Below are 27,866 nucleotides of genomic sequence, written 5' to 3'. Positions count from 1 at the left end.
AGCAACTTCCGATTTTGAAGGATTTTGCGGTTGCTTCCTGTAGTGGAGCACTAGCCCACTACAGGAGCGAGGTGTCAGGAGCGAGGAGCCCGGCACGACCGGCGCCTGTGGCTCACAGCTCACTCGAGGGCCCAGCCCAGTGTGTTCCTGCCGCCAGGCATGCGTTGATTGCCACATCATTTATTTCCCACTACCAGAACTTTGAATTTCAAGGTTGGCACTCTCTCTTTCCAGATTTATATGCCTCTGTTTGGAAATTTTGGTAACCAAGACAAAGAGCACGTGTTTTGGACAAGTTCTCGATTTTTTGTTTTGGCCGATAGAATTGGAACTCACCAGGGTTGCAATCAACACACATATTTTGGTGATAGTATACAAATCGGAAACAAGCTAGCAGTACAAATTAGAAACTTAACAAGCCAAGGCAAGGAAAAACAAATCACTATCACCCACCGTACTTGCAAATCAGAAACAAGCTGGTAACTACAACCATGTGACAGAAACGGCAGGACGTGCTGGGTGCGCCCGCGAGACGTCGTCGAACGCGGACTCGAAGTCTCTGAGCACTTGTTCCGGTTGCTCAGGTGTCACGTTGCCCATGTGCCAGAGACGGACGTAGATCTGCTCGAGGGCTAACAGGTTGTGCATGCCGCCCGGCGTCACCCCGCCCCACTCCCGCAGCCCGAACTCGAACCAGAGCGTCCGTAGCTTGGGCATGGCTCCTGCCTCGAAGCCTAGGTATGCCGTGGCATCTTCTTCACGAGCGCAGAAATCCACGCGCTCCAGAGCCGGGAATAGTCCCGTGCCCACCACCACCTTGTCCTGAGGGATATCCACCACTTCGAAGGTGGCATCGACGAGCGAGGGCAGCATTCCAGGAACACGAACGTTCTCCGACGAGAATTGAGCAATGGATAGATAGAGGACCTGGAGGCAGCGGAGACCACCGATCCATTGGGGCACTCTTACCAACCGCCACCATCTCAGATCCAGTACCTCGATGCGGGGAAGAGGATGATCCGGTAATGACTCCAGCCGGTGGTCATAGCGTGCACGCTGGCAATCGAGAGAGAGGCGCTTGAGGCCACGGAGCTTTCCAACGGAGGAGACCAAAGCATCCACGCCATCCTCCGTTAAACCGCCTCCGTACCGCGACTCCAGCTGCAAGTCCCTCAGAGTGGTCAGCTCGCCCAGTCCCTTGATATCCTCCACCGAGCTCTTCCACATGCCAAAACAATGCAGGGTGCGGATGGATTTCATGTTCCGGATCCCTTGAGGCAGCCCATTATCACACCGAAGGATCAGACGGAACAAATTGGGCAAGCAAACCACATCTGACGGTAAGCTTTGCGCTGACAAGCAGGACATCTCCAGAGTCTCCAGATGAACAAGCCCTTTAACTTCAACAGGGAGATTTATACTCGCCGATTCCGCTGAAACCTTCAAATACCTCAGCAGAAACAAGTGCCCGATAGCACTGAGGTCGATTGTCATGTCCAAATATCCTGAAAACTCAAAGACTAGCACCCGGAGATACTCAAACAGACAAAGAGGAGGTGTGTACTTGGAATCTCCAAACCTTGCAAATGATCGAACCTGTGACAGGCTAGTAGCAGGTGCGGTCAAACCTGGTGTTGCCGCGCCACCTGCGCTCAAGCTCAGGGATAATCGACGAATCTTGTAGTTGCACCCATGCATTCTTTCCATCTCTTCATAGCCGTGTGCTGCACTCAGAAAGTTGTTCTCGGTACACTTGCTTAAAATCAAATCAAGCATCAGATCGTGCACTCTGCAATAATCCACCTCTCCGTACATGTTTTCTTTACCAGGCTGAATCATGCTTCTGTTGATAAGCTCATTGAAATAACTTTTGGCAACTTCCTCCAAATCTGCCCCATGAGGACCACTGACAAAGCCTTCGGCTACCCATTGTCGTGTCAGATCATCCCTCCTGATCTCGCGGTCCTCAGGATACATACCGAGATACAGAAAACATGCCCGGAGACGAAGAGGAAGATTAATGTAGCTAAGGTTTAATATATTTTTCATCCCTTCCAAGGTGGGATATGCAGCCAAATTGGTCCCCAGAGAATCCTTTATACTTTCCCAGTCACTCCTTGATCTTGCTTGGCGACTAGCTAATAAGCTTGCTATGGTGATAATTGCAAGTGGCAATCCACCACACTTCTTCAAAATCTGAGTTGAAACTTCTTGAAATTGAGGTGGACAGCCATCTTCAGACCTGAATACTCTACTGAAGAATAACCTCTTCGAGTCTTCCTTGGCAAGTGGCTTCATTCTATAAATGTATCCATGATGATCATGGCATGCCGCACAAGCCACATCATCCAATCGCGTGGTAACTATTACTGTTCCCCCATTATCACCTTCTGGAAAGACACATCTAATAGTATCCCATGCAGATTGATCCCACAAGTCGTCAACTACAATAAGGTACCTGTTGAATTATTAATATTGCTTAGATATGTTAGGAAACAAAACTGTTATAGTAATATACATATCATATTTGATAAAAATGATGGCACACAATTTACAAAAGAGAAGAAGAGAAATACACAGAAAGACCAGCAAAAAGGGAGCCATCTTGATCTTAATTGGATGGACCTTTAAATATAATGGCTTTTATTTGCTCTATCACTTACACAGAGATTTCCTAATTATAAATACACCTTTCAATATAAAACTAATTACACAAATGTTAAATATGTATACTAATATATCAGAATCGGCAGTATGTGAAAGTAAGGCCTCCTATTGATACCATGAAGCCAGGTTATATACATGCAAAGTATTTTGCCTCAAGATGAAGTCGATCTAGTGGTTCCGCAAGGGCAACATATAGGAAGCATTTCTACGGCTTAGTCAAAGAAATAGGTTTGTTTTGGAAGGATAGATGTAGTCCGTGTTCCATCGAGATATTGTTTAGTGTCAACCTTGTGACTAACTAATAAAGTGAAAACAAAAGCCAAAAAGATTGGTCACAATAGCTCATTTTAAGGTTATCAACTAATAATAGATACATGGATGATTCCACTCTATAATATGCTGGACGACAGGTTCAATAAACTAAATTAGCATTGTAGATGTTGGTAGATTTTTCTATACATTTAGTCAAAAAAAATTTAGAAAATGACTTACGACAAAGCTATAGAACAACTCATAATTTGAAACAGAGAGAGTACCTTTTATTCTTGAGATGTTCTCTAAGCCGGTCGATAATGTCTGTCACCTCGTGAGCGCGACGGGACTCGTCCACCCTAAGCTTCAACTGTAGGCCACTGAGAAGGCTTGTCATGTCAGGCCTTTGAGAAACTGAGACAAATGCCATGCATTCAAACTTGCCTCGGATCTCATCGTACACTTGCTTCGCAAGTGTGGTTTTACCTAGGCCCCCGAATCCGACAATGGACACCACGTTAAGCTTTCTCACACTAGCAGTCAACCAGTTGACAATTTCTTCCCTTGGGCCATCAATACCCACAAGACCCGCCGCCTCTTTGTATATCGCCGAGATCCGGGGATCGACAGGAACGGCGCCGGAGGCAGAGTTGATATAATCATCAACCTTGTACCTCAGTCGCCGTTCGTTCACCTCGAGTGCAAGAACCTTGAGCTCCTCGATCCGGTCAGCGATCTTATGACGCCTCCCCAGCCTCCTGAGACGTTGCGCCGTCTTCCGGACGAAGCCCACCTTGGCATCGGCACCGCCAACGCCAAGGTCATGAATGAAGTCATCGATGCAGTTCTCCATGTCATAGGACATCTCCCTGACATGGTCCCTCCAGTCCTTGGCCAAGGGATCAGGTTCGTCCATGAGCTCGAGCTTGTCGAGGAGAGCTTTCATGGCGCTGAGCTCATCCTTGAGGAACGAGGCCTGCTTCCTCACGCCTGTGAGCTTCTTGTATTCCTCCCCGAGCAGCGCGGTGAGCTTGCCCAGGAGCGGGTTCATCACCCCGCTGGTCGCGCTCACGATTTCTGCCATCTCGCTACAGACTAACCTCACTCACCAAGTAGCTAGCTAGTGGTTTGTTCGCTGCGAGAGTTTAGGCAAATGGATCTGGCTGCCTAGCTCTCGCTGGTGCTATCTAATACTAGTGCGACTACTGCTATCTATTATTGTCCTCCATCCATCTCATGGTCACCACCTCAACAAGTAGCCCAGTGGTATGTTCGCTGCGAGACTGTAACCGAAGAGCTTAAAAAAAAAGACCGTAAGCAAAGGAATCTGGTGCAAGCTGTCATTGGTGACGTCGGACTGATGACGATGGGAGCTCTGCGCTTGAGGCCATGTGCGAGAGCAGGCAAGCCCCACTACTGCAATTATGAATCAACGTGCTATCAATTATTGTCCTCCATCTCTCATGGTCACCAAGGTACAGGCCATGTCGGACACTGTTAGCCCACTTTTTTACTTGATTTTCCCCGGTTCAACTCTACTGCATTTTTTTGGAAAAAATTCGTGGTCTACTTTAATGCGAGTTGTTTTGCTAGGTTTTTTTACCGGATCAATTCTAATGCAAAAAATTTGAATTAGGATTTTTGTAGTTTAACTCTAGTGCAAATTTGTACGTACTAGATTTTTGACCAGCTCAATTCTAGAGCAAAAATCTTGAACCAGGATTTTTCTACTAGTACAAGTCCACTGCAAATGTTTTGCACTACAAGTATTGGTAGTTCAACTCAAATGCAATAAAATTAGACCAAACGAGATGCATGTGCATGCTATGCACTGGCTGCTTCGAGTGTACTAGTGAAAATTAACTTGCATAACAGCATGTACAATTTCAGTGAGAACAACAAATCATCAATGCATCAGAAATCAAAAGTGCGTCACAGCAATGTACTAAGTAACAGCAGCAGAATCCTCACCTTCCGTCCACAGATCTCTCACAGACCTCTTGCCTGCAGCAGCTCGCGGTTCTCCGTGGACGCGCGACAGCACGGGGCAGCTAGCCTTGATCACTAGAGGTAAGAAGAATGTGAGCTTAAGATCAGAACGTATTAGTTTCGGTTTAGGATTTGTGAAATGAATCGTATTCAGTTAGCTAGTTCTATTCGTTTTGGATCTTGCCTTGTATAAATATATGGGTATACGAACCCTGTAATTCTAACCCCAGAAAAATAAGAAAATAAGAAAAAGAGAAAAACAGAGGCACGACAAACTCCAATCGTTTTTGCCTCATGCGTGTGCGACGTGAGTAGTAGCTTAGTTGCTGATTGATTTCTTGGGTCGTATACTAGTATACGTGCGCATCTCGCCGGAAGTAATCGGTGATTACATCAGCAACTAGCTTCGCAAGTGAGGCCTCGTCGGAAAGTGCTCGACGCGGTACTTGTGTCGTGCGATCCCTGTGTTTTGATCCAACATTTGGTATCAGAGCTAAGAGCTAAGGTTAATCCGGCAAAGCGGTTCCTAGTACACGGGAGCTATGCCGACGGATGCGGGGACGTCAGGAGCCGCGGCTGGAAGGAACTCAGCACCGGCGACGTTTCTGAGGCTCGATCGCAGTGACTACATCATGTGGGCGATGTAAGATGGAGGTAGCTATGGAATCTCAAGAGATCTGGGACGCAGTCGACCCCGGTGGCGACACGTACGCCAAAGGAGTGGCGAACTATCGCATTGATCGCCTGGCGTTGGCGGCCATCCATGCGGCTGTGCCGAACGATGTGCTACAACACCTGAAAGGGAAGAAATCTGTGAAGGATGCATGGGATATGATCAAGACCCTGCATCAAGGACACGAGCGTATCCGGGAGGCGAACCTTCAAACCTTGCTGAAGAATTATGAGAGTTTGAAGATGGGAGAAGACGAGGCGGTCGACGCGTTCGCAGCGCGTGTAAAGACGCTCGTTAATGGGATCCGCGACCTAGGCGAGACACTCACTGAGATCTTCGTGGTCAGGCGGTTCCTACGCGCGGCATCACCAAAGTATATCCAGATCGTAACCTCAATTGAGCAGTGCGTCGATCTGAAGACCCTCACGGTGGAGGACTTGGTGGGGCGCTACAAGGCGCACGATGAACGACTCCGGATGGTGTTCGGAGACGGCAAAGATGACGAGCATCTGATGATGACCCATGCGCAGTGGTCTGCTATGGCCGCAAGGAAAACTGGCGATTCGTCATCGTCCAGTGGAAGAAGAGATCAAGCTAAAGGAGGAGGTTGAGCACAAGCAAAGAAAGATCCTCAAGGTACCGAGGAGAAAGGTGCAGCCCCCAAGAAAAAGTTTGATCGCAAGAAGGTCAGGTGCCACAACTGTGGAATATACGGGCACTTCAAGTCGGAGTGCCGAAAGCCACAGAAAGAGAAAGCATTTTCTTGCCTAGAGTCATTGAGTAATTATATACCTTATTCTATTATTATTATGGATCTTCCGCGGTCTTATTTCTTTCTTTATTGCTCGAGCCGGATGATGATAAATTCTCATGTCCGGTTCCTTTGGGGGATGGATCCTAAAGAGTTCACCTATCCCAATAACAAAGAAACTAGACTTAAATGATCCTATATTAAGAGCAAAATTAGCTAAAGGGATGGGACATAATTATTACGGCGAACCCGCGTGGCCCAACGATCTTTTATATATTTTTATGGCCAGGGAAGAAGATGATGATCCGGCGCTGCTGATGGTAGAGATGTGCGAGCTGATGGAAGAAGGTCAAGAGGAAGTCATCGAGGAGAAGTCTGAGTTCGTAACCCTTGTTGAAAAGAAAGTCTACCTACATGATAAAGCAAGAGTGAAGGCGGGCAATGCGTGGTACCTTGACACGGGCGCTAGCAATCACATGACTGGCGACAAAACCTAATTCGCAGAGCTTAACCTAGCCGTGGGTGGCTCGGTGCGTTTTGGAGATGGTTCCATGGTGGCGATACAAGGGCGAGGCACAGTTCTTTTCGAGACAAGATTTGGCGATCACAAGGTACTAACCGATGTATATTATATCCCCAAGCTGAAAAGCAATATAATCAGTCTTGGCCAACTCGAGGAAAGGGGATGTAAAATCGTGTTAGAGGATGGGTACCTGTGGGGCTACGACCGACAACGCAAGCTACTGATGAAGGTCAAGAGGGCAAAGAATTGCTTGTATATTCTTGACCTAGACAGAACAGAGCCGATCTGTTTGTTAGTTGGTCTTGATGATCCAGCATGGAGGTGGCACGCTCGCTACGGTCACTTGAATTTTCACTCGCTTCGACAACTCGGCCAGAAAGACATGGTGGTTGGGATGCCGACGATGGATCATGTTGAACGAGTGTGCGATGGCTGCCTAGTAGGGAAGCAACGGCGAGCGTCGTTTCCCAGAGAAGCAAAGTACCGGGCAGAGAAGGTACTAGATTTGTTTCACGGTGATCTGTGTGGCCCAATTTCACCTGCAACCCCAGCCGGCAATCGCTATTTTCTACTCGTGGTAGATGACTACAGTCAGTACATGTGGGTTGTGCTGCTTAAAACGAAAGATCAAGCGTTTCAAGCATTCAAGAAGATCAAGATTGCTGCTGAAGTAGAAGCAGAGGCAAAGTTGAAGGCTTTCCGGACTGACCGAGGAGGAGAATTTATCTCACATGAGTTTGCTGCATATTGTGAGGAACATGGCATCAAGCGTTTTCTGACAGCCCCATAATCACCGCAGCAAAACGGTGTTGTTGAAAGAAGGAACCAAACCGTGGTAGCAATGGCTCGAAGCATGATGAAGAGCAAAGGCTTGCCGGGGAGGTTTTGGGAAGAAGCGGTGCCTATAGCGGTATACTTGCTAAACCGTGCACCGACGAAAAGTGTCATTAGCATGACACCCTATGAAGCTTGGTGTGGAAGAAAACCTTCGGTCGATCACCTTCGTACTTTTGGGTGCATGGCACATGTGAAGAATGTTTCTGGACATGTGGGAAAGCTGGAAGAGAATCAATAAAATTTGGATGATATGTTTGTTGTATCTTACCCTGTCCCTGAGCATGCAGGTCATAACCATGGAGAAGGCCACGACCATGACGCAGGTGGCGGAGATCCACCAGGAACGCCGCAGTGCCGCGGCGCTACACCGGTGTTCAGCTTCAGTAGAGCACCGGCCTCATCCTCTGCCGCGGCAGGATCCGCGGCAGGAACAGCGGCAGGAATCTCTACCGCGGCAGGATCCGCGACAGAAACCGCGGCAGGAAGATCTGCGTCTGCCACGACGCAAGAGACGGCAGAAGTTTCTGCCGCGGCAGGAGCGAGTGAAGGGAACGATGCAGCAGCCGGCAGAGACGCTGAAACTTCTACCACGGCAGCAACCTCTCAAAGGGCATCGACGATGGTACGATCGTCGGTGCAGACTCGGTCGCGGACTCGACGCCCGACGCCCGAACGAATTCGACCTCTATCGGAGTTATACCCTTCTCCAAAGAAGATGATCTGCAAGACGAAGACGGTCAAGATGAAGCGCACAACGAAGCAAAGGTGCTTCTTAAGTACCGAAGAACCAACCTCGTTTGAAGAAGCTAGCGAGGAAGAAAGTTGGCGCAAGGCTATGGAGGAGGAGATGGGGTCAATCCAAGATAACAAGACATGGAGCTTGGTTGATCTCCCTGCCGGGCATAAACCCATAGGCCTCAAGTGGGTATTCAAAGTGAAGAAAGACTCCAATGGCAATGTGGTAAAGCACAAAGCACGCTTGGTAGCAAAGGGCTATGTGCAGCAACAAGGCGTTGATTTTGAGGAAGTGTTTGCTCCAGTCGCAAGGATGGAATCGGTACGGTTGTTGATTGCTTTGGCCGCTCAAGAATCCTGGAAGCTGCATCATATGGATGTGAAATCAGCGTTCTTGAACGGTGACCTACAAGAAGAAGTATATGTACAACAACCTCCAGGTTTCGTCGAAGGGGGAGCGGAACATAAGGTGTTGCGATTACACAAGGCATTGTACGGGCTACGGCAAGCACCGAGGGCATGGAACACCAAGCTGGACGCTACACTGGTGTCCCTCGGATTTGAGAAGAGTCCATTGGAGCATGCTATGTACAAACGAGGTGATGGGAAGGAACGGCTCCTAGTTGGAGTATATGTTGATGATCTGTTGATCACGGGTGCAGATGAGAGGGAGATTGCAAGATTCAAGAAGCAGATGCTAGATCTTTTCAAGATGAGTGACCTTAGTTTGTTGAGCTACTACCTCGGGATAGAAGTATGTCAGCAAGGAGACTCAATAACTTTGTGTCAAGAAGCTTATGCGAGGAAAATCCTTGAGAAGTGCGGCATGGAAGACTGCAATGCTACCTTGGCACCGATGGAAGCAAGGCATAAATTGAGCAAACACAGCGAAGCAGATCCGGTTGATAGTACCGAATATAGGAGTATTGTGGGAAGCCTGAGATACTTGGTGAATACAAGGCTAGATTTGGCATACTCAGTTGGGATCGTTAGTCGGTTCATGGAGATGATTTTACGGTACATCAAAGGAACCCTGAATTATGGGTGTGTTTACTCAAAGAAGAAAGAAGAGAAGACACAACTAGTCGGGTACAGTGATAGTGATATGGCCGGCGACGTTGATGACCGTAAAAGTACTTCGGGCATGGCATTTTTCCTTGGTGGAAATATTGTGAGCTGGATGTCACAGAAGCAGAAGGTTGTGGCGTTATCCTCGTGTGAAGCTGAATACATTGCAGCAGCTACTGCAGCATGCCAGGGAGTGTGGCTAGAGCGATTGCTTGCTAATCTACTAAACCGAGAACCAGAAAAGTTTGAGTTGAAGATCGACAACAAGTCCACTATATCTCTGTGTAAGAATCCGGTGTTTCATGATAGAAGTAAACATATCGACACCCGGTTTCATTACATACGAGGAAGCGTGGAAGAAGGCAAGCTTGATGTTGATTATATAAGCACAGATGAACAATTGGCCGACATATTGACGAAGTCTCTTGGAAGAGTGAAATTTCAAGAGATGAGGAAGAAGATCGGCCTCGACGTTATCAAGTAGAAGTTCGTTTTGATCTTAGGGAGAGAATGTGAGCTTAAGATCAGAACGTATTAGTTTCGGTTTAAGATTTGTGAAGTGAATCGTATTCAGTTAGCTAGTTCTATTCGTTTTGGATCTTGCCTTGTATAAATATATGGGTATACGTACCCTGTAACTCTAACTCCAGAAAAATAAAAAAAGAGAAAAACAGAGCAGGCACGATAAGTGCTTGTGGCCATCAAACTCCAATCGTTTTTGCCTCATGCGTGTGCGAGCGTGAGTTGTAGTTTAGTTGCTGATTGATTTCTTGGGTTGTATACTAGTATACGTGCGCATCTCGCCGGAAGTAATCGGTGATTACATCAGCAACTAGCTTCGCAAGTGAGGCCTCGTCGGAAAGTGCTCGACGCGGTACTTGTGTCGTGCGATCCCTGTGTTTTGATCCAACAAAGAAGAAGCTGCGACGGAAGGTTATTTAGGTCCAAATTTTTTACATAATATAATGGGTATCGATGAACATTACGGATGTGACGGCATTTATCTGAACCGACAAACAAACAAACAAAAGAAGCCAAATGGCGTTTTTCAATTTTCCTTTTCCTTGCTATCGAACTTTTAAGAATAACTAGCAAAAAAATATGAATAAACCCTTCACTTCTTGGTTGAAGGTACCAGAATAGAACCAGAGAGACCGACAACAACCAAGTAGCTAGCTAGTGGAGTAACTATGTTCGCTGAGAGAGTGTAAGCAAATGAGTCTGGCTGCTGTAGTTACTAGTGCATAGCTACTAGTGCAAGCTGTGGTTGGTGATATTAGTTATTACAACGGACAAATGACGATGGTACAGACAGGCAAGCCCCATTACTGCAATTACGAATCAACCACTGCTATCCGGACAGATGACGATGGGAGCTGCATGGATGCAGAGCAGCCAAGCCCCGCTACTGCAATTATGAATCAACCACTGCTATCAATTCCATCTCATGGTCACCAACTCACCACCTATCGCGTGAACGTGATCCTCTGCACTACTTTGCTCAGGGAATTTCCGAAACGAAAAGTAAGCATTACTTTGTGCAACTTGCTTAATAATCTTAATCACTAGCACGAAACACCAGCACATAAGCTACACATTACATGCATGATGGCATATCGATGAACATTGCAAATATGACGTCAAATTATCTGAATCGACAAAGTTAAAATGCATTTTTCAGTTTACCTTTCTTTGTGTATCATGCTTTTTAGAATATGAATAATGATTTTGCCGTCGAGAAGTCAACTGTTTTTAGTTAGAAATCGCGACGCGTTTACCGTCAACTCTTAATTACACGATAGCACGGGAGAGATGTGAGAATGAAGATGACTCTCAAATTTTAATCCAACGACTGTAACACGTCAACTGAGATTAAGGATCCTTGCTTAAAAATCAGGAGACTGGAAAATAACCACACCTTATGAATAAAACCATTCAGCTTTTTTATCGAAGGTATCAAAATGGAATCAGAGTCAGGCACCAACAACAACCAGAGATGAAACAATCACAACCATCCTCGCCAAATTGCGAAAATTCATAGTTTCTCTCTACTTACGCATACGTGCGTTTGTTTGAAATTCAATGTTGTTATCATAATAGTGCTTTAAAATACACTTTTGCTATTTTTATATAGATGTTTTATATTTAGGAGTGTTTACTCAGTCGACTTAAAATAGTTATTTTTTTGGTCGACGATCATAGCTATTTGATGAAGATTTTCTCATTCTTTGCACTTGCATCACCTGGCACGAATCTCAATCGTGCCTCAAATAATTGTAGGAATCGACTTATAAATAATTATTTTCCAGTCACCTTAGAATAACAGAAGTGTTTATTTTGCCAATCTCAATTTTCTGGCCATTGGATGTTCGTCGAAGTACGCATCACGATGCTAGGTTAGTTGGCCCCGGTAATCTCATCTTTCACGGGCTTTGCCATTTGACGGCTTTATTTTTGGGGCGATTTTTTTGCGAAACCAAACTGAATTGGTTTGAATTTTTGTAATGTGGGTCCAATGGATGGATGTGGCTAGGGTTGTTACAGAATGATGCCAAAGGATACTCTTTTTTATCCTTCTTACTCAACCTTGTAATGTGTAGCTTATGTGCTGGTGTTTCGTGCTAGTGATTTTTTAGCAGCAAATGCATGTAACTCTACTATTTGAACAAACCTGTTGTGCTCCTGATGTCGTTCCGCAGAGTTCAAAATGATGCATCCATCATACTAATTAATCTTTTCTATAGAAAAAGGCAGCGTATCCTAGCAATCAGAGATTCAAATGTTAATTTTTCTTTTTTTGCAAAAACTACGCCCGCAGACGAGCTAAGTCAAGTCTGCCATGCTGCTTTGCGTAAAACCCCAGATAAGCGCAAACAAACTCAATTCGCTAAAAAAAACCAATAATAAAATGAACTGCGCGCAGAAAAATAAACAAAATTTTCCAATTAAGTTGCTTCCCTCAAAAGAATAAAAATAAAAAAACCCCGATGTGGCGCCGCCGCCAACCTCCCACCCGGGAGCACCGCCGGAGCCGCCGTTCCTCCAAGTACGGGACGAGCTCCTCCAGGAGATCTTCTTCCGTCTCCCCATGGCCGCCGACCTCGCCTGCGCCGCCTTCCGCCGCGTCATCGCCGACCACAAGTTCCTCCGCTGCTACCGCGCCCTCCACCCGCCGCCTCTCGTCGGCGTCATAGGCAAGTACTTCATACCAGCGCAGCCGCCCCACCCCTCCGCCGCCGCCGCCCGCGCCTTCGCCGGCTTCGACTTCTCCTGCTCCTCCTTCCTCCCCTCCACCGCCGGCCGTCGCTGGCGTCGAGTTGACTGCTGGGCAATTAGGAGCTTATTGAACTTTGGAAAGCAACAAATATTCATTTATAATCTTGTAGACATGCATATAATCAACTTATGACTGCTGGGCTAATAGATGGAAGCAACTTCACTGTCATTGTTCTAGTAATCCATAGTTGACCTTGCTTTTCCTGAGTTACTTACTTTATTTAGTTAGTTATCACCCATTGGCTTGAACTAGCTCCTTTCGCCAATGACCATGAGTGGTTTTGATGAGCATGCTCAAATCCTTTCCAATTGATGGTCTTAGTCAATATATTTCTAATTTCTTTATTTTTATTTTTAACCTGTATATGAGTAAATTTTGTCACCGATATGTTGTACCTCTGTCAGCCCAATGATGACAATCCACTACAGGTTACTCCACAAATCAGTAGAATAAAATACAGATAGTTCAACTATTAGTAGCTACTAGCTACACAGATCACTGTAGCTTGCCAGAGTCAATTTAGTGGAACGGTAGATTTTATGTTGTCTGTCGATTGACTGCAGTTGAATGGCTAAACAGATGGGAGGAGGTCACATAGGGTGCTAGTAATCATAGGAGTAAGGATATTATTGGTATTATTACTTTCTGCCAATTTCGATTAGTAATTTTATTCTTATAGAAAAATATTACCGAGTCATGATTGGAAACCGAAGCTGTTTACATGGATGCTCCACTGAACTTTTGCTTTGGTTTCCCTGGTCAGAATGTATTTAATCAGGTTCCTTTTGTTGATGTATGTTATCCTTTCTTCATCTACACCCTATTTAGCCTTATTCTTGTTCCTCTGCATCTGCCTCTTCAAGCTCCTCAGCTCTTACATTTGCATAATTTTGTTTCATTCATTGAATATATTGGTTTCATGAATGCTCAGCGTGCATTTTTTATTGTGTAAACTCTAGGTTGCTTAATGATATGCACACATAGAAACTTAAGCCTGTGGCTACATGCCATATGGACATCAGGTTGTTTGGAAAGGTCATATTTGAAATCTTTTTTTCCTGATTCGTTGGTTCTTTTCATGCAATTCACCGTTATTGTGCTACGTGATATCCAGTATCAACTTCAGGCATCGCATACAGCCATTGATCTATGTGATGCTTGTTAAATATACTTGGTAGCCTTGCATTCCTTTTGGTGCCTTGTTCATATGGAAAATTCATGTTGTTTCATCTATGCACAGGTGCCATGTGAAAGGAGTTGATTCCGCTGAGCGCATTGTGGCCTAGGAAGAGAATGTGGTGCATGGATTAGATGTATTCGCTTGCTTAATGCTCGGTCCAGTATCCAATCATATACGGTGGACTCTACTCTGTAGTTGATATATATGCTTATGCAGTGAGCTTTATGTGTGTGCTGTGATATCCTCGCACACAATTTCTTTCCAGTTACAACATTTTAAGTGTATTTCAGTTTCTGAACTTTTATATACTGGGTGTTTACAAATCATTGTATCTCCTAAACCTTTTTGTTACTGCAATGTCCATGTCTGCTTAAAGTACGAGCGTGGAGCAAACCAGCAATGCAGTTGAGCAATCAAGGGGATGTTATCTAGGAAATCAAAATCGTTTAAGTTGATATAAGCTTTCATCTGTAGCAGCTGCTACTGAGAAGGTTGCAGTAACTGCAGCAGGTGCTACTGCGAAAGCAGCTGCCCAAGGGGGGCACCTCGACAGCCACACAAACGTGAAAGCGTGTGAACTGCATTCCTGTAGCTTTATTTCTGAGTCTGCCAAACTGAGCGTGAGTTCAGAACTGGTTCAAAGTGTTTGTTATATTGGCATGATATTCTGAAGAGGAAGAAATCAAAAGGTGTTTTATTTCTTTTCTTTCTGAAGAGGAAGAGATCAAACTTATGTCTCGCATGCCCGTGTCACAGAGATTCGTGCAACGAAAATGGGCAGGGTTTTGTAGCTGCACCTTGATGTCAAATAATGTTGTAAACTAATTTACCTTTTTATAGATATATAGAGTTCTATCTAATCGGCCGACAACAAGGTTAACTCCGATAATGTATTGTAGCCCCTTAACCTTGTTGTCAGTTATTCGAGTACCCCACTCGGACCTTCAATTCACTGCTGGTTCGTCGTCCGCAGCTCCTTCCTCTTCAGCTTGGGGCACTCATTGGCAAAGTGCCCGTGCTCTTGACAGCTGTAGCAGAACACCTTTGCCTTCTTCACCACACTTCTACATGTCGGCGACTCCGGCATGGACGATGGATCTTTAATGGCAATGGCCTCCATGCCATGGCCATCACCTCTCTGTCACGGTGTCACCACTTAGAAAACAACATCTCTTCACCTGGCATGGGGAATCACATATAAAATTTAGGAAGTACATTGGTAAGTCCGTTAGTAGTGTCTTCAAAAGACATAAAAGCATGTATGTCGGGGTGCTTTGCTCAATACTCGAGAGTGAAGACAGAGCCCAGAACACAGCCAGTGTGTTCCTGCCGCCAGGCATGTGTTGATTGTCACATCATTATTTTTCTTTTTGCAAATACCAGAACTTTGAATTTCAAGGTTGGCACTCTCTCTTTCCAGATTTATATGCCTCTGTTTGGAAATTTTGGTAACCAAGACAAAGAGCACGTGTTTTTGGACAAGTTCTCGATTTTTGTTTTGGCCGATAGAATTGGAACTCACCAGGGTTGCAATCACCACCGTAGTAGTACGTGCTACCACTCTGTGACGGAAACGGCAGGACGTGCTGGGTGCGCCCGTGAGACGTCGCCGAACGCGGACTCGACGTCCCAGCCCACTTGTTCACCTTGCTCACGTGTCACGTCGCCCGTGTGCCAGAGATTAACGTTGATCTGCTGGAGGGCTAACAGGTTGTGCATGCCGACCGGCGTCGCGCCGCCCCATTTCTGCGCCTCGAACCAGAGCGTCCGTAGCTTGGGCATGGCTCCTGCCTCGAAGCCTAGGTATGCCGTGACATCTTCATCAGAGCTGAACGTCACGTGCTCCAGAGCCGGGAATAGTCCCGTGCCCACCACCACCTTGTCTTGAGGGATACGCAGCACTCGGAAGGTGGCAACGACGAGCGAGGGCAGCATTCCAGGAACACGAACGTCCTCCGACGAGAATCGAACTGTGCGTAGATAGAGGACCTGGAGGCAGCGGAGACCACCAATCCATTGGGGCACTCTTACGAACCGCCAGCCTATCAGATCCAGTACCTCGATGCGGGGAAGAGGATGATCCGGTAATGACTCCAGCCGGTGGTCATAGCGTGCACGCTGGCAATCGAGAGAGAGGCGCTTGAGGCCACGGAGCTTTCCAACGGAGGAGACCAAAGCATCAACGCCATCCTCCGTTAAATCACATCGATACGGCGTTTCCAGCACCAAGTCCCTCAGAGTGGTCAGCTCGCCCAGTCCCTTGATATCCTCCACCGAGCTCTTCCACACACTATAACAATGCAAGGTGCGGATGGATTTCATGTTCCGGGTTCCTTCAGGCAACCCAGTACCACGCGGAAGGATCAGACGGAACAAATTGGGCAAGCAAACTACATCTGACGGAAAGCTTTGTGCTGACCGGCAGAATATCTGCAGAGTCTCCAGATGAACAAGCCCTTTAACTTCAACAGGGAGATCTATAACTGCCCATTTCGCTGAAACCTTCAAATACCTCAGCAGAAACAAGTGCCCAATAGCAGTGAGGTCGATTGTCATGCGCAAATGTTCTGGAAACTCAAAGACTAGCACCCGGAGATACTTAAACAGACAAAGAGGAGGTGTGTACTTGCAATCTCCAAACCTTGCAAATGATCGAACCTGTGACAGGCTAGTAGCAGGTACGGTCGAACCTGGTATTGCGGCGCCACCTTCGCTCAAGCTCAGGGATAATCGACGAACCTTGTAGTTGCACCCATGCATTCTTTCCATTTCTTCATAGCTGTGTGCGGGACTGAGAAAGTTGTTCTCGGTACACTTGCTTAAAATCAAATCAAGCATCAAATCGTGCACTCTGCAAGAAAGCAACTCTCCAGACTTTTCTTCTCCAGCGGGCTGAATCATGCTTCTATTGACAAGTTCATTGAAATAACTTTTGGCAACTTCCTCCAAATCTGCCCCATCAGGACCAGTGACAAAGCCTTCGGCTACCCATTGTCGAGTCAGATCAACCCTCATGATCTCGCGGTCCTCAGGATACATACCGAGATACAGAAAACATGCCCGGAGACGGAGAGGAAGATTAAGGTAACTAAGGTTTAATATATTTTTCATCCCTTCCAAGGTGGGATATGCAGCAAAATTTGTTCCCAGAGAATCCTTTATGCTTTCCCAGTCACTCCTTGATCTTGCTTGGCGACTGGCTAATAGGCTTGCTATAGTGATAATTGCAAGTGGCAATCCACCACACTTCTTTAAAATCTGAGCTGAAACTTCTTTTAATTGAGGTGGACAAGCATCTTCAGACCTGAATACTCTACTGAAGAATAACCTCTTCGAGTCTTCATTGACAAGTGGCTTCATTCTATAAATGTATCCATGATGATCATGGCATGCCCCACAAGCGACATCATCCAATCGCGTGGTAACTATTACTGTACCCCCATTACCGCCTTCTGCAAAGACACAACTAATAGTATCCCAGGCAGACTGATCCCACAAGTCATCAACTACAATAAGGTACCTGTTGAATTATTAACGTTGCTTAGATATGTTAGGAAATAAAAATGTTATAGTAACATACATATCATATTTGATAAAAATGATGGCATACAATTTACAAAAAATGAAGAAGAGAAATACACAAAAGGTCCAGCAAAAAGGGAGCCACCTTGCTCTTAATTTGATGGACCTATAAAAAGTAAGGCCTCCTACTGATACCACGAAGCCAGGACACACACACGCAAAGTCTCTTGCCTCAAGATGAAGTCGATCTAGTGGTTCCGCAAGGGTACCATATATGAAGCATTTCTACGGCTTAGTCAAAGTAATAGCTTTGTTTTGGAAGGATAGATGTGGTCCATGTTGCATCTAGATATTTAGTGTCAACCTCGTGACTAACTACTAAAGTCAAAACAGAAGCCAAAAAGATTGGTCACAATAGCTCATTTTAAGGTTATCACCTATCAATAGCCGGATGACGGGTTTAAAAAACTGAATTAGTATTGAAGATCTTCGTAGGCTTTTTCTATAAAGAATTTGATTTAGGACAAAGCTATAACAGCGATCTTATGATTTGGAACAAGGAGTACCTCTTATTTTTTAGATGTTCTCTAAGACGGTCGATGATGTCCGGCACCTCGTGAGCACGACGAGACTCCTCCACCCCAAGCTTCAACTCTAGGCCACTGAGAAGGCTTGTCATGTCAGGCCTTTGAGAAACTGAAACAAATGCTGTGCATCCAAACTGGCCTCTGATCTTATCATACACTTGTTTGGCAAGTGTAGTTTTTCCTAGGCCTCCGAATCCCACAATGGAAACCACATTAAGTTTTCTCACACTAGCAGTCAACCAGTTGACAACACTTTCCCTTGGGCCATCAATACCCACGAGCCCTTTCGCCTCCTTGTAGATCGCCGACATCCGGGGATCGACGGCAACCACGCCGTGAGAACTGGGATTGATGCAGTCATCAATCCTGTACATCTCACGCCGAGCTTTTGCCTCCGCCGCAAGAACCTTGAGCTCCTCGATCCGGTCGGCGATCTTATGACGCCTCCCCAGCCTCCGGAGACGTTGCGCCGTCTTCCTGACGAAGCCCACCTTGGCATCGGCACCGCCAACGCCAAGGTCATGAATGAAGTCATCGATGCAGTTCTCCATGTCATAGGACATCTCCCTGACATGGTCCCTCCAGTCCTTGGCCAAGGGATCAGGTTCGTCCATGAGCTCGAGCTTGTCGAGGAGAGCTTTCATGGCGCTGAGCTCATCCCTGAGGAACGAGGCCTGCTTCCTCACCCCTGTGAGCTTCTTGTATTCCTCCCCGAGCAGCTTGGTGAGCTTGCCCAGGAGCGGGTTCATCACCCCGCTGGTCGCGCTCACGATTTCTGCTGCCATCTCGCTCCAGACTAACCTCACTCACCAAGTAGCTAGCTAGTGGTCAGTTCGCTGCGAGAGTGTAAGCAAATGAATCTAGCTGGTGAGGAGAGCGGCCTAGCTCTTGGATTAACTACTGCAACCATGGGTGCTGGTGGGTTATCACGTGGTTTGATGCTCTTTCAGATTGGCTCTTTTTTCCACCCTCTCAAACCAGTGATCTTTACACTGCCTTGGGGCTTGTACGTATTTTTTTCAAAATTAAACTAATTTTCATCCTACAGATCCACGCCGGCCTGGATTAACTACTGGAACCGTGCATGGGGGGGGGGGGGGGGGGGGGGCATACAGCCATACAGTACTGTATATATGCTTGTGTGCTGTCAGGTGGTTTGCAGCCTTTTGTCTGGCTCCTATTACAGCTTTTTTTTCACACCCTTTCAAGACACTAAAGTGATCCAATCTCGTAGACTCCAAAAATTTGATTTCAACCCCCAGACCTCTCTGTAATTGCGGCTAACTTCAAACCCCCTGCGATCGTTCATCTCCCCGACGAAGCATCGCGTCCCTCGTCCCTCTTCTCTCTTTCGTGATTTCCCTGGCGAGATAACCGTCAACGAACAAGATAGAAAGGTACTGACTACCGCGTGGTGGCAGTGGTGCTGCTCACAAGGGTGGATTTTGATGATGGCGTTACGACAGGGAGCTGAGTTCAATGGCAAAAGCAACGGAACGACATCAGGGATGACAATGAAGCAATGAACGACTTTCAAAAATCGATTTTTGCTCACCAATCAAGAAGAACTCTGATACCAAATGTAAGGTTTAGAATATTAGATCTACTACCCTCTAATCCCAGCTCTTTATCCGTGGTGCCGCTCGCATATGGGGTTATCTCTACGCAACCTCTGCATTAACTAATGCTATTGTATTAGATTATCCAAGAGATTTGCGAGTTTGTACTGGTTAACTCAGATCGACAGTCTTCTCTGCAAATGTATTTAATTAGTTTTCGGGATACCTCTCAGATCCGCGCCAAGATGCACATGTGAATATGTCAGGGCCGTCCAGTGCTGATGAGCAGACTACTCCGTGATGCACGGCGCATATGGGATGCAATAAGAACTTCTTTATTAAAATCGAGAGATGCCGGAAGACCAAAGTTCAGCGGCCCTAGAGGTTGGCAGACTATATAAGTATTTACTCCATGATGCACGACGCATACGGGGATGCAATAAGAACTTCTTTTATTTAAATCGAGAGGTGTCAAAAGACCAAAGTTCAGCAGCCCTAGAGATCAGAGTACTCCAGAGATAACCAAGCAACGACTCTCTGGGGTAGAAAGCACAAATGGGCAACAAGAAAAAGATGAACATGAGTAGCCTCCGTGACATAAACAGCTGGATTCTTGGTGAATTTCATTTCGTCAAAAAAATTAAACAGAACACCATCCTAGTACCTAAAGCTGCAATAAAACTGGACCAAACCAGAGGCATATGCTATGCACTAGCTACTTCGAGTGTACTAGAAAAATTAACGTGCATACCAGCATGTAAAATTTCAGTGAGAACAACAAATCATCCAGGCATCAGAAATCAAAAGTGTGTCACAGCAATGCACGATATGGGGATGCAATAAGAATTTAAAAATCGAGAGCTGCCAAAAGACCAAAGTTCAGTGGCCCTAGCTAGAGATCAGAGCACTCCAGAGATAACCAAGCAACGATTCTCTGGGTTAAAAAGCACGTACAAGTGGGCAAAAAGAAAAAGATGAACCTGAGTAGCCTCCATGACATAAACAGCTGGATTTTTGGTGAATTTCATTTCGTCAAAAAATTAAACAAAACACCATCCTGGTACCCAGAACTGCAATAAAATTGGACTAAACCAGATGCATATGCATGCTATGCACTAGCTACTTCGAATGTGTGTACTAGTGCATAGCAGCATTTGCAATTTCAACGATAACAACAAATCATTCAGGCATCAGAAATCAAAAATGCGTCACAGCAATGTACTAAGTTAGTAACAGCAGCAGAATCCTCACCTTCCGTCCACAGATCTCTCACAGACCTCTTGCCTGCAGCAGCTCGCGGTTCTCCGTGGACGCGCGACAGCACGGGGCAGCTAGCCTTGGATCACCTCCGCCGTCCCGCCATCAAACCCGTCACGATGAGGCCGTCGCCTGCCCCCGACGGAGCTCGGAGGGTGGCGGCGGGCATCCATACGACGCAGCTCGGCAGTTGGCGACCACGAGCAGCCTGGAAAGCTCCTGTTGGTGACCCGTTGGCTGGAGGCGGAGGGCAAGCGGTGGAGGCGGTGAGGCACAGGACGCGAGGGGCGCGGAAGCAGCGGGAGGTGTCAAGTGGGGACTATGCAGCGGAAGGCGAGGAGAAGCAGGTGCGCGGCAGCCCGGGAGAGCGCCACCGGAGCCTGTCGCCGCCGGCGCCGGTGGGGGGACGGGAATTCCTGGGGTTGTTGGGGGTGATTCCACCGATTCGAGGTGGGCCAATCCCGGCTTTCTTTTTCTCGTCTTTGTGGCCTAGATTACGCCACGCACCCGTAACATTCGCCAGTAGAGGTAAGAAGAAGATAAAGAGCATGTTCAAAATGCTACAAAATTAAACTGGTTTATTTTCAAACAGCAGTGCTTATTTGTATACTAAAGGTGCCTAATTAAACACATGTCTTATAGAACACAAGCACCAGTGCTTAGACAAAACTCGGTTTTTTTTGTGCAACCACCTTCCTAAGCACCTTGCATTGAACATGCTCTAAGGAACGCACGATAGAATATCGATAAACATTTGCATTTATCTGAATCGACAAACAAAAAAAGAAGTCAAAATGGCGTTTTTCAATTTTCCTTGTCCTTGTTATCAAGCTTTTAAGAATATGAATAAGCCCTTCACTTCTTGGTCGAAGGTATCAGAATAGAACAGAGATGAACAACAACAACAACAACAACCAAAGTACACAACTCAAATTGCCAAAATTCATAAATTCCGCTCTACTTGCGCACACAAATGTTCGTTTGAAATTCAATGTTGTTATCGTAGTAGTAATTTTTTTTTACTCCCTCCGTTCCTAAATACTTGCACTAAAACCACGAGAGGTATTTAGGAACGGAAGGAGTATTCATTATTTGAATGTTTTATTTAGGAGAGTCTATTTCTCAGTTGATTTAGAAATAGTTATTTTCTCGATCAACAATCATAACTATCCGATGAAGACAATTGGATCAGACAATTGTATCAACTTAGAAATAATTATTTCTCAGACGTCTTACAAATAGCAAAATAGTTTTATTTCATCAATCCCAATGTTTTCGCCGTTCGATGTTTGTCGAAGTATGCATCACGATACTAGGTGGATGGCCCCAATAATATCACCTGTCACAGGCTTTGTCATTTTACACCTTTGTTTTTTTTGGGTTGGTGAGGGGAGAGGAAGGAGGGGATACTCCCGGCTGTAAAATAATTAATCTTTTTTTTGTAAAATAAAGCAAAAACAAAACCACTTCTTTTGAATGTAGCACATCTGGAACCATATAAACCATACAACAGAATGATCATATATTTTGAAGGGAAAGAGTAGGTGCATCGGATGACAATGGTGCAGAAGATTAATCAAAGAGGGATGGTACATATATTTTTATCAAAAATATTGATGTTCAGTCGCACACATTAAAGATGCATAGCAAACTAAGCCTGGGCCTTGCCCAGGACGTCGGGCTTCGGGTTGGGCGGGCCGCCAATGCGCAAGTCTAGTCGCTAGGCACTAAAATGACGGCTACAAGCTGAAAGGGTATTTTCCTCCCTAAGTGTTTTGGTGTGTGTTCGAGTGTTTCAGATTTGAGATCAAATGGCACAAGACGGTTCGTTTCCCTCAAAAAGAAAAAAAGCGTAGTGGAGTTTAGCGGCTTTTTCGGTTTGATTGAGTCGTAGGAACTCCGTACGATTAAGAGGGAGTCCACATAGGAAACTAATGGATGAATCAACTTCACATACACAAACTACCGTATTTGTACCCACATAAAGCCCACGCGTGCGAGAGAGCTACCCAAAGTCTCACTGTGTTGCCAGGTCTGTTCCAGGTCCGGAACATCCGGCCAACCTCCGGCGGGGCGGAACTTCCACCCTCCCTCCGGACCAGCTCCACGATGCTACTAACTAGAGCTTGTTTTCTCGAGGTTGGACCGGAACTAAGGCGGAACTTCCGGGGTACCGGAACTTCCGGCCTACCTCCACCCCTGGCAGACTCAATGCATAACGGTTAGATTTCAGGACCCCCATAAATAGGGTAAAAAATCCTATGCGACCCTCCGTGGAACGACCCAGCGATGGACTTGTTTTGGAAACGCATGATCTTCTCGCCGCTGTGAATCCCGATGCATCTAACTTGATCTGTCTCCGCTGGGTTAGATTGAATGGGTTAGATATGGGTCCATGCACTGGGTCGTTGTTCCATGGGTCGCATAGGATTTCTTTCCCATAAATAGTCATCCCCTACCTCGGGATGAACTTATCCGAAGCCCAACTCTCTTCACACCATTTCTAAAGCTTCAAAGTGCTAGATCTCCCTCCATAGAGCTCCCCTCTTGTAGATTCTTTGAGGATTGGAGGAAAAGACCTAGATATAGGGTTTCACCAAAGCAAAACGTTGATTCCCCTTATTTCCTTTGTGGATTTTTGTTACTCTTGGTATTTTTGGATCCCTGGCAAGAAGGTGTCTCCTCAAAGCCACTAATCTTGTGAGGTGGTGCTTGTGGATTCGGGAAGGAGCCTCCAATTAAATTGTGGAGACGTGCCCTTCTCCTCGGATTGGGAGCTTCAAATTAAGTTGTGGGGAGAGTCCGGTCAAGTTTGTAAGGGTTGGCGTTCGCCCTCAAGGAAGCCAGTAGTGGAACTCACCTCGTCTTTTGTGGTATTGTGAGAGCTCATCCCACCTTTGTGGTGTGATGAGTTGGAGAATAGAGTGAGCCTTTGTGGCGCATCTACCTTTGTGGTAGAGCACTCCTTCAAACGGAGACGTACACCGACCTCAATAGGTGAACTCCGGTAAAATCTTCGTCTCCCCACGTGGTATCATTCTTGCCCCTCTACTTACTTGCAAAGCTTAATTGATTATCTAGCTATTGCTTGTGCTTGTGTTTCGGCTATTGCATCATACTAGGGATGTTCACTATTTAGACGTTTTAGTGAACCCATGTATTGATGCTTGTATACTTAAAAGTGAAAAGAAAAATGTAAAATTTGTTAGTCGCCTATTCACCCCTCCTCTAGTCGACCATACCGATCTTTCACAAGCGAACTGAGCGTAGCTCAAGTAGGTTTTTTTTTTGTGGAACCAGCTCGTCCAGGTTCAAGTCTCCGACTTGACATGGGTGCTCGCATTTCCTAAATTTATTTCAGGACCTAACCGGCGTTGTCCTTTAAATGAGAGTGACGTACCTGATGCGACTGTGATGTGCCGGACCAGTCTCTCGAAGGTGCTCATAAGGGTAGGATGTGCGTGCGTGCGTTTATCGTAGGTGTTCGTAAGAGTAAGGTGTGCATGCGTGCGTTCATAGGGGTGAGTGGCATGCGTGCTTGTGTGAACGTCTCTATATGTACTGTGTTTCTTAAAAAAAATAACAGCTACAAACAAAACCCAAATTCGAGTAAAAAACAAAACAAAATCCAATTCGCTAAAAAACCCAATAAAATTAAATGCGAGTCCAAAAATAAACAAAATATCCTGCACGAATCTATGACATCAAATCAGCCGATCACCCATCCGCATTCCCCTGTAATCAAATCCTGGCAATCAAATTTCCAATAAAGTTGTTCCAAAATTCTCCGGCTCTCCACCAACCCGGCCACCCCGATGGCGCCGCCGCCAACCTCCCACCCAGGACAACCGCCGGAGCCACCGTTCCTTCAAGTACCGGGCGAGCTCCTCCAGGAGATCTTCCTCCGTCTCCCCGCAGCCGCCGACCTCGCCCGCGCCTCCACGGTCTGCGCCGCCTTCCGCCGCGTCATCGCCGACCACAAGTTCCTCCGCTGCTACCGCCCCTCGTCGGCGTCATAGGCAAGTACTTTATACCAGCGCAGCCGCCGCACCCCTCCGCTGCCGCCGCCCGCGCCTTCGCTGGCTTCGACTTCTCCTGCTCCTCCTTCCTCCCCTCCACCGCCGGCCGCAGGTGGAGTCGACTTGATTTCTTCGAAGGGCGAGCCCTCCTCGCCGGCGGCCCGGTCAAAGAAGGCAAAAGTGGCATCCGGATCTTCGCGGAGCATGAGGGGTCCGACTTACAGTACAGCGAAATTTTGGTCAGGGACCTCGCTGTGTGCGACCCTGTGCACCGCCGCTACGTGCTGCTGCCTATCCCCGCCGACCTAACCGCGTTGATCCATAAACCAGACTTCCTGGACATGAAGACTTTCCTTGCTCCCGGCGAGGATGGCGGTGACCCCTTATCATTTAGAGTGATGTGCATGGCGCAACACCGAAACAAACTGGTTCTCCTCATCTTCTCGTCGGGTGGACAATGGCGTGCTCTTACGTTTGACCGGTCGAATGCTCAGGCATTAGCTTCACTTTTACAATGTAAGCCTTGCTTGTCAGATTGTCAATACGTCCATGGACACTTTTATTGGCAATTGCGTTTCCCGAATAAGCTGCTTGCGCTTGATGTGCACGTGATGGAGTTCTCTGCTATTGACCTCCCACCAGAAGAGCAAAATAGCCATTTTGTCATTGTCGAGGCAGCAGAAGGAATGCTTGGGATGCTCAGTATGTGCGATCGTGATGACAGTGAAGATGACGCATATTCGCTCACGTATTCCGTTCTGAGAAATAACCAATGGCAGTCCGAGAAGGTCATCCCATTGCCGATAATGCGTCGGTATCTGATGGGTGTAGCTGGGGGATACCTGCTTTTAGAAAAGCCGTACACCACATCTTCAGTTGAGAAGCTACATATCGGATATTTTTCGGTGGACATGACAGTTGCAGGTCGAGTTGTTCGCTGAGCTTAGCGAAGCCATCTTTCCTGGTCGACTATATGCTGGCTTCCCACCATCATTGTGTGCACCAACTCTATGATGTGGTAAGCATATGATCCTACTCTTTCCTTACTCATATTTAATTTGGTACCTAGATGTTGCAGCAAAGTAATATGGTCCCAGTCTGCTTATTTATCACAACCAATGCTAATTCCGGATTAGGCCAAGTTATATCGTGCTTAGCATTCGCCCTGCAGATGTGTCATGTTTGCAGTTATATGGTCAATTAGTGCTATATGTTATTGGTGTTCTGTTGATAATCTAATGCATAGTTTACGTGCGCAAATTGGAAGCTTATTGAGCTTTGGAAAGCAACAAATATTTATTTCTAATGTTGTGGACATGCATATAATCGCCTTATGATTGCTGGGCTAATAGATGGAAGCAATTTCAGTGTCATTGTTCTAGTAATCCATATTGACCTTGGGCTCTGTTCCCGAGTTACTAAGTTTATTTAGTTAGTTCTCACTGATTGGCTTGAACTAGCTCCTTTCACCAATGACCGTGAGTGGTTGTGACTAGCATGTTCAAATCCTTTCCAATTGATGGTCTTAGTCAATATATTTCTAAGTTCTTTATTTTTATTTTTATTTTTAACCTGTATATGAGTAAAATTTGTCAAAGTACCACAGTCCATGTTTCTGCTCCGAACAGAAGTTTTGGAACCAATGTTGTAACTCTGTCAGCCCCATGATGACAATCCACTACAGGTTACTCCACAGATCAGTAGAATAAAATACAGATATTTCAACTAGTAACATATTTCAGTACCACAGATCACTCTAGATTGCCTTAGTCAATTTAGTGGAACGATTGATTTTTGGTTCTGTCGATTTGCTGCAGTTGAATGGCCAAACAGAAGGCAGGAGGTCACTGGTCACATAGTGCTAGTGATCATAGGAGTAAGGATATTGTTGTTATTATTACTTTCTGCATAAGTAACTTTATTTTTATAGAAAAATATTACCAACTCATAAATGAAAGCCGAAGTTGTTTGCATGGATGCACCACGAAAGTTTTGCTTTTGTTTCCCTGGTCAGAATGTATTTAATCAGGTTCTTTTTGTTGCTGCATGTTATCCTTTCTTCATCTACATCCTATTTAACCTTATTCTTGTCCCTCTGCATCTGCCTCTTTGTACATCCACATAACCTCAGCGTAGCACATTCTTATGGTATACACTCTAGGTTGCACACATGGAAACTCCAGCTGTGGCTTTGTGCCAAATGCACATTTGGATGTTTGCGAAGTATATATTTGAAGTCCTGTACTCTTTCTTGATTCGTAGGTTCTTTTCATGTAATCTGATTGGTACCTCCTTGTTATATCTGGTGTCAACTTCCTGCATCACATGCAGCCATGGATCTGTCTGATGCTTGTTAAATATACCTGGTAGCCTTGTATACCTTTTGGTGCCTCGTTCATATGGAAAATTCATGCTGTTTCGTCTATGCACAGGTGCTATGTCAAAGGAGTTGATTCCGCCGAGCGCATTGTGTCTTCGGAAGAGAAAGTGGTGCATGGACTAGATGTATTCGGTTGCTCAATGCTTGGTCCAGTATCCAATCGTAGACGTTAGATGTGCCTCTACTTTGTAGTTGATATATATGCTTATTCAGTGAGCTATGATGTGTGTGTTGTGCTATCCTCGCACACAATTTCTTTCCAGTTAAAGCATTTGAAGTGTATTTCAGTTTCTGAACTTTTAGATACTGGCTATTTACAAACCATTGAATCTCCTGAACATTTTTGTTACTGCAATGTCAATGTCTGCTTAAAGTAGAGTGTGGAGGAAACCAGCAGTGCACTTGAGCAATCAAGGGGATGTTATCTAGGAAATCAAAATCGTTTAAGTTGATATAAGCTTTCATCTGTAGCAGCTGCTACTGAGAAGGTTGCAGTTGCTGCAGCAGCTGCAATGGCGAAAGCACCTCGACAACCAACCAACTTGAAAGCGTGTGAACTGCATTCTTGTAGCTTTATTTCTGAGTCTGCC

The 27,866-nt window shown here is 45.9% G+C and overlaps 3 protein-coding genes across 6 annotated transcripts; 1 reads left to right on the top strand and 2 right to left on the bottom strand.

The window, feature by feature from the left end:
• Positions 1-214: 214 nt before the first annotated feature.
• LOC100846211 (putative disease resistance RPP13-like protein 3) lies at positions 215-21,348 on the bottom strand. Of its 4 annotated transcripts, XM_014900907.2 has the most exons (5): positions 20,872-21,348; positions 19,847-19,998; positions 18,041-18,857; positions 15,475-17,472; positions 14,621-15,130 (listed from the first exon to the last, which is right to left on the bottom strand). In XM_014900907.2, the coding sequence occupies exons 3-4, from the start codon at positions 18,844-18,846 to the stop codon at positions 15,507-15,509; spliced, it is 2,772 nt and encodes a 923-aa protein (XP_014756393.1). In that variant the 5' UTR covers positions 18,847-18,857; positions 19,847-19,998; positions 20,872-21,348; the 3' UTR covers positions 14,621-15,130; positions 15,475-15,506. The 4 variants fall into 4 exon arrangements, 3 of the variants coding, with proteins under 3 accessions (XP_014756393.1, XP_014756394.1, XP_024316616.1); XM_014900908.2 differs by lacking the exon at positions 19,847-19,998; XR_002964644.1 differs by lacking the exons at positions 14,621-15,130; positions 19,847-19,998; positions 20,872-21,348 and adding an exon at positions 215-267 and having other exon boundaries at positions 15,406-17,472; positions 18,041-18,863.
• Positions 304-4,145, bottom strand: LOC100846821 (disease resistance protein RPP13). Its single transcript, XM_003570868.3, has 2 exons — positions 3,204-4,145; positions 304-2,458 (listed from the first exon to the last, which is right to left on the bottom strand). Exons 1-2 carry the CDS (start codon positions 4,001-4,003, stop codon positions 484-486), a joined length of 2,775 nt encoding a protein of 924 aa, XP_003570916.1. The 5' UTR covers positions 4,004-4,145; the 3' UTR covers positions 304-483.
• LOC104583420 lies at positions 20,997-27,652 on the top strand. Its single transcript, XM_014900909.2, has 3 exons — positions 20,997-21,327; positions 24,591-25,914; positions 27,329-27,652. Exons 1-2 carry the CDS (start codon positions 20,997-20,999, stop codon positions 25,835-25,837), a joined length of 1,578 nt encoding a protein of 525 aa, XP_014756395.2. The 3' UTR covers positions 25,838-25,914; positions 27,329-27,652.
• The last annotated feature ends 214 nt before the right edge of the window (positions 27,653-27,866 follow it).

This window comes from Brachypodium distachyon, chromosome 3, assembly GCF_000005505.3.
Source record: "Brachypodium distachyon strain Bd21 chromosome 3, Brachypodium_distachyon_v3.0, whole genome shotgun sequence".
NCBI lineage: Eukaryota > Viridiplantae > Streptophyta > Magnoliopsida > Poales > Poaceae > Brachypodium > Brachypodium distachyon.
This window is presented reverse-complemented; position numbering and strand designations above follow the sequence as displayed.

What these genes read in the sequence shown, in the direction of transcription:
- LOC100846821 (XM_003570868.3), bottom strand. Translation starts at nt 4,003, where the DNA reads ATGGCAGAAATCGTGAGCGCGACCAGCGGGGTGATGAACCCGCTCCTG. An exon ending in GAACATCTCAAGAATAAAAG is followed by an intron (nt 2,459 to 3,203) that starts GTACTCTCTCTG and finishes ATAATTCAACAG; the next exon opens with GTACCTTATTGTAGTTGACG.
- LOC100846211 (XM_014900907.2), bottom strand. Translation starts at nt 18,846, where the DNA reads ATGGCAGCAGAAATCGTGAGCGCGACCAGCGGGGTGATGAACCCGCTC. An exon ending in GAACATCTAAAAAATAAGAG is followed by an intron (nt 17,473 to 18,040) that starts GTACTCCTTGTT and finishes ATAATTCAACAG; the next exon opens with GTACCTTATTGTAGTTGATG.
- LOC104583420 (XM_014900909.2), top strand. Translation starts at nt 20,997, where the DNA reads ATGAGGCCGTCGCCTGCCCCCGACGGAGCTCGGAGGGTGGCGGCGGGC. An exon ending in GGTGATTCCACCGATTCGAG is followed by an intron (nt 21,328 to 24,590) that starts GTGGGCCAATCC and finishes ACATCAAATCAG; the next exon opens with CCGATCACCCATCCGCATTC.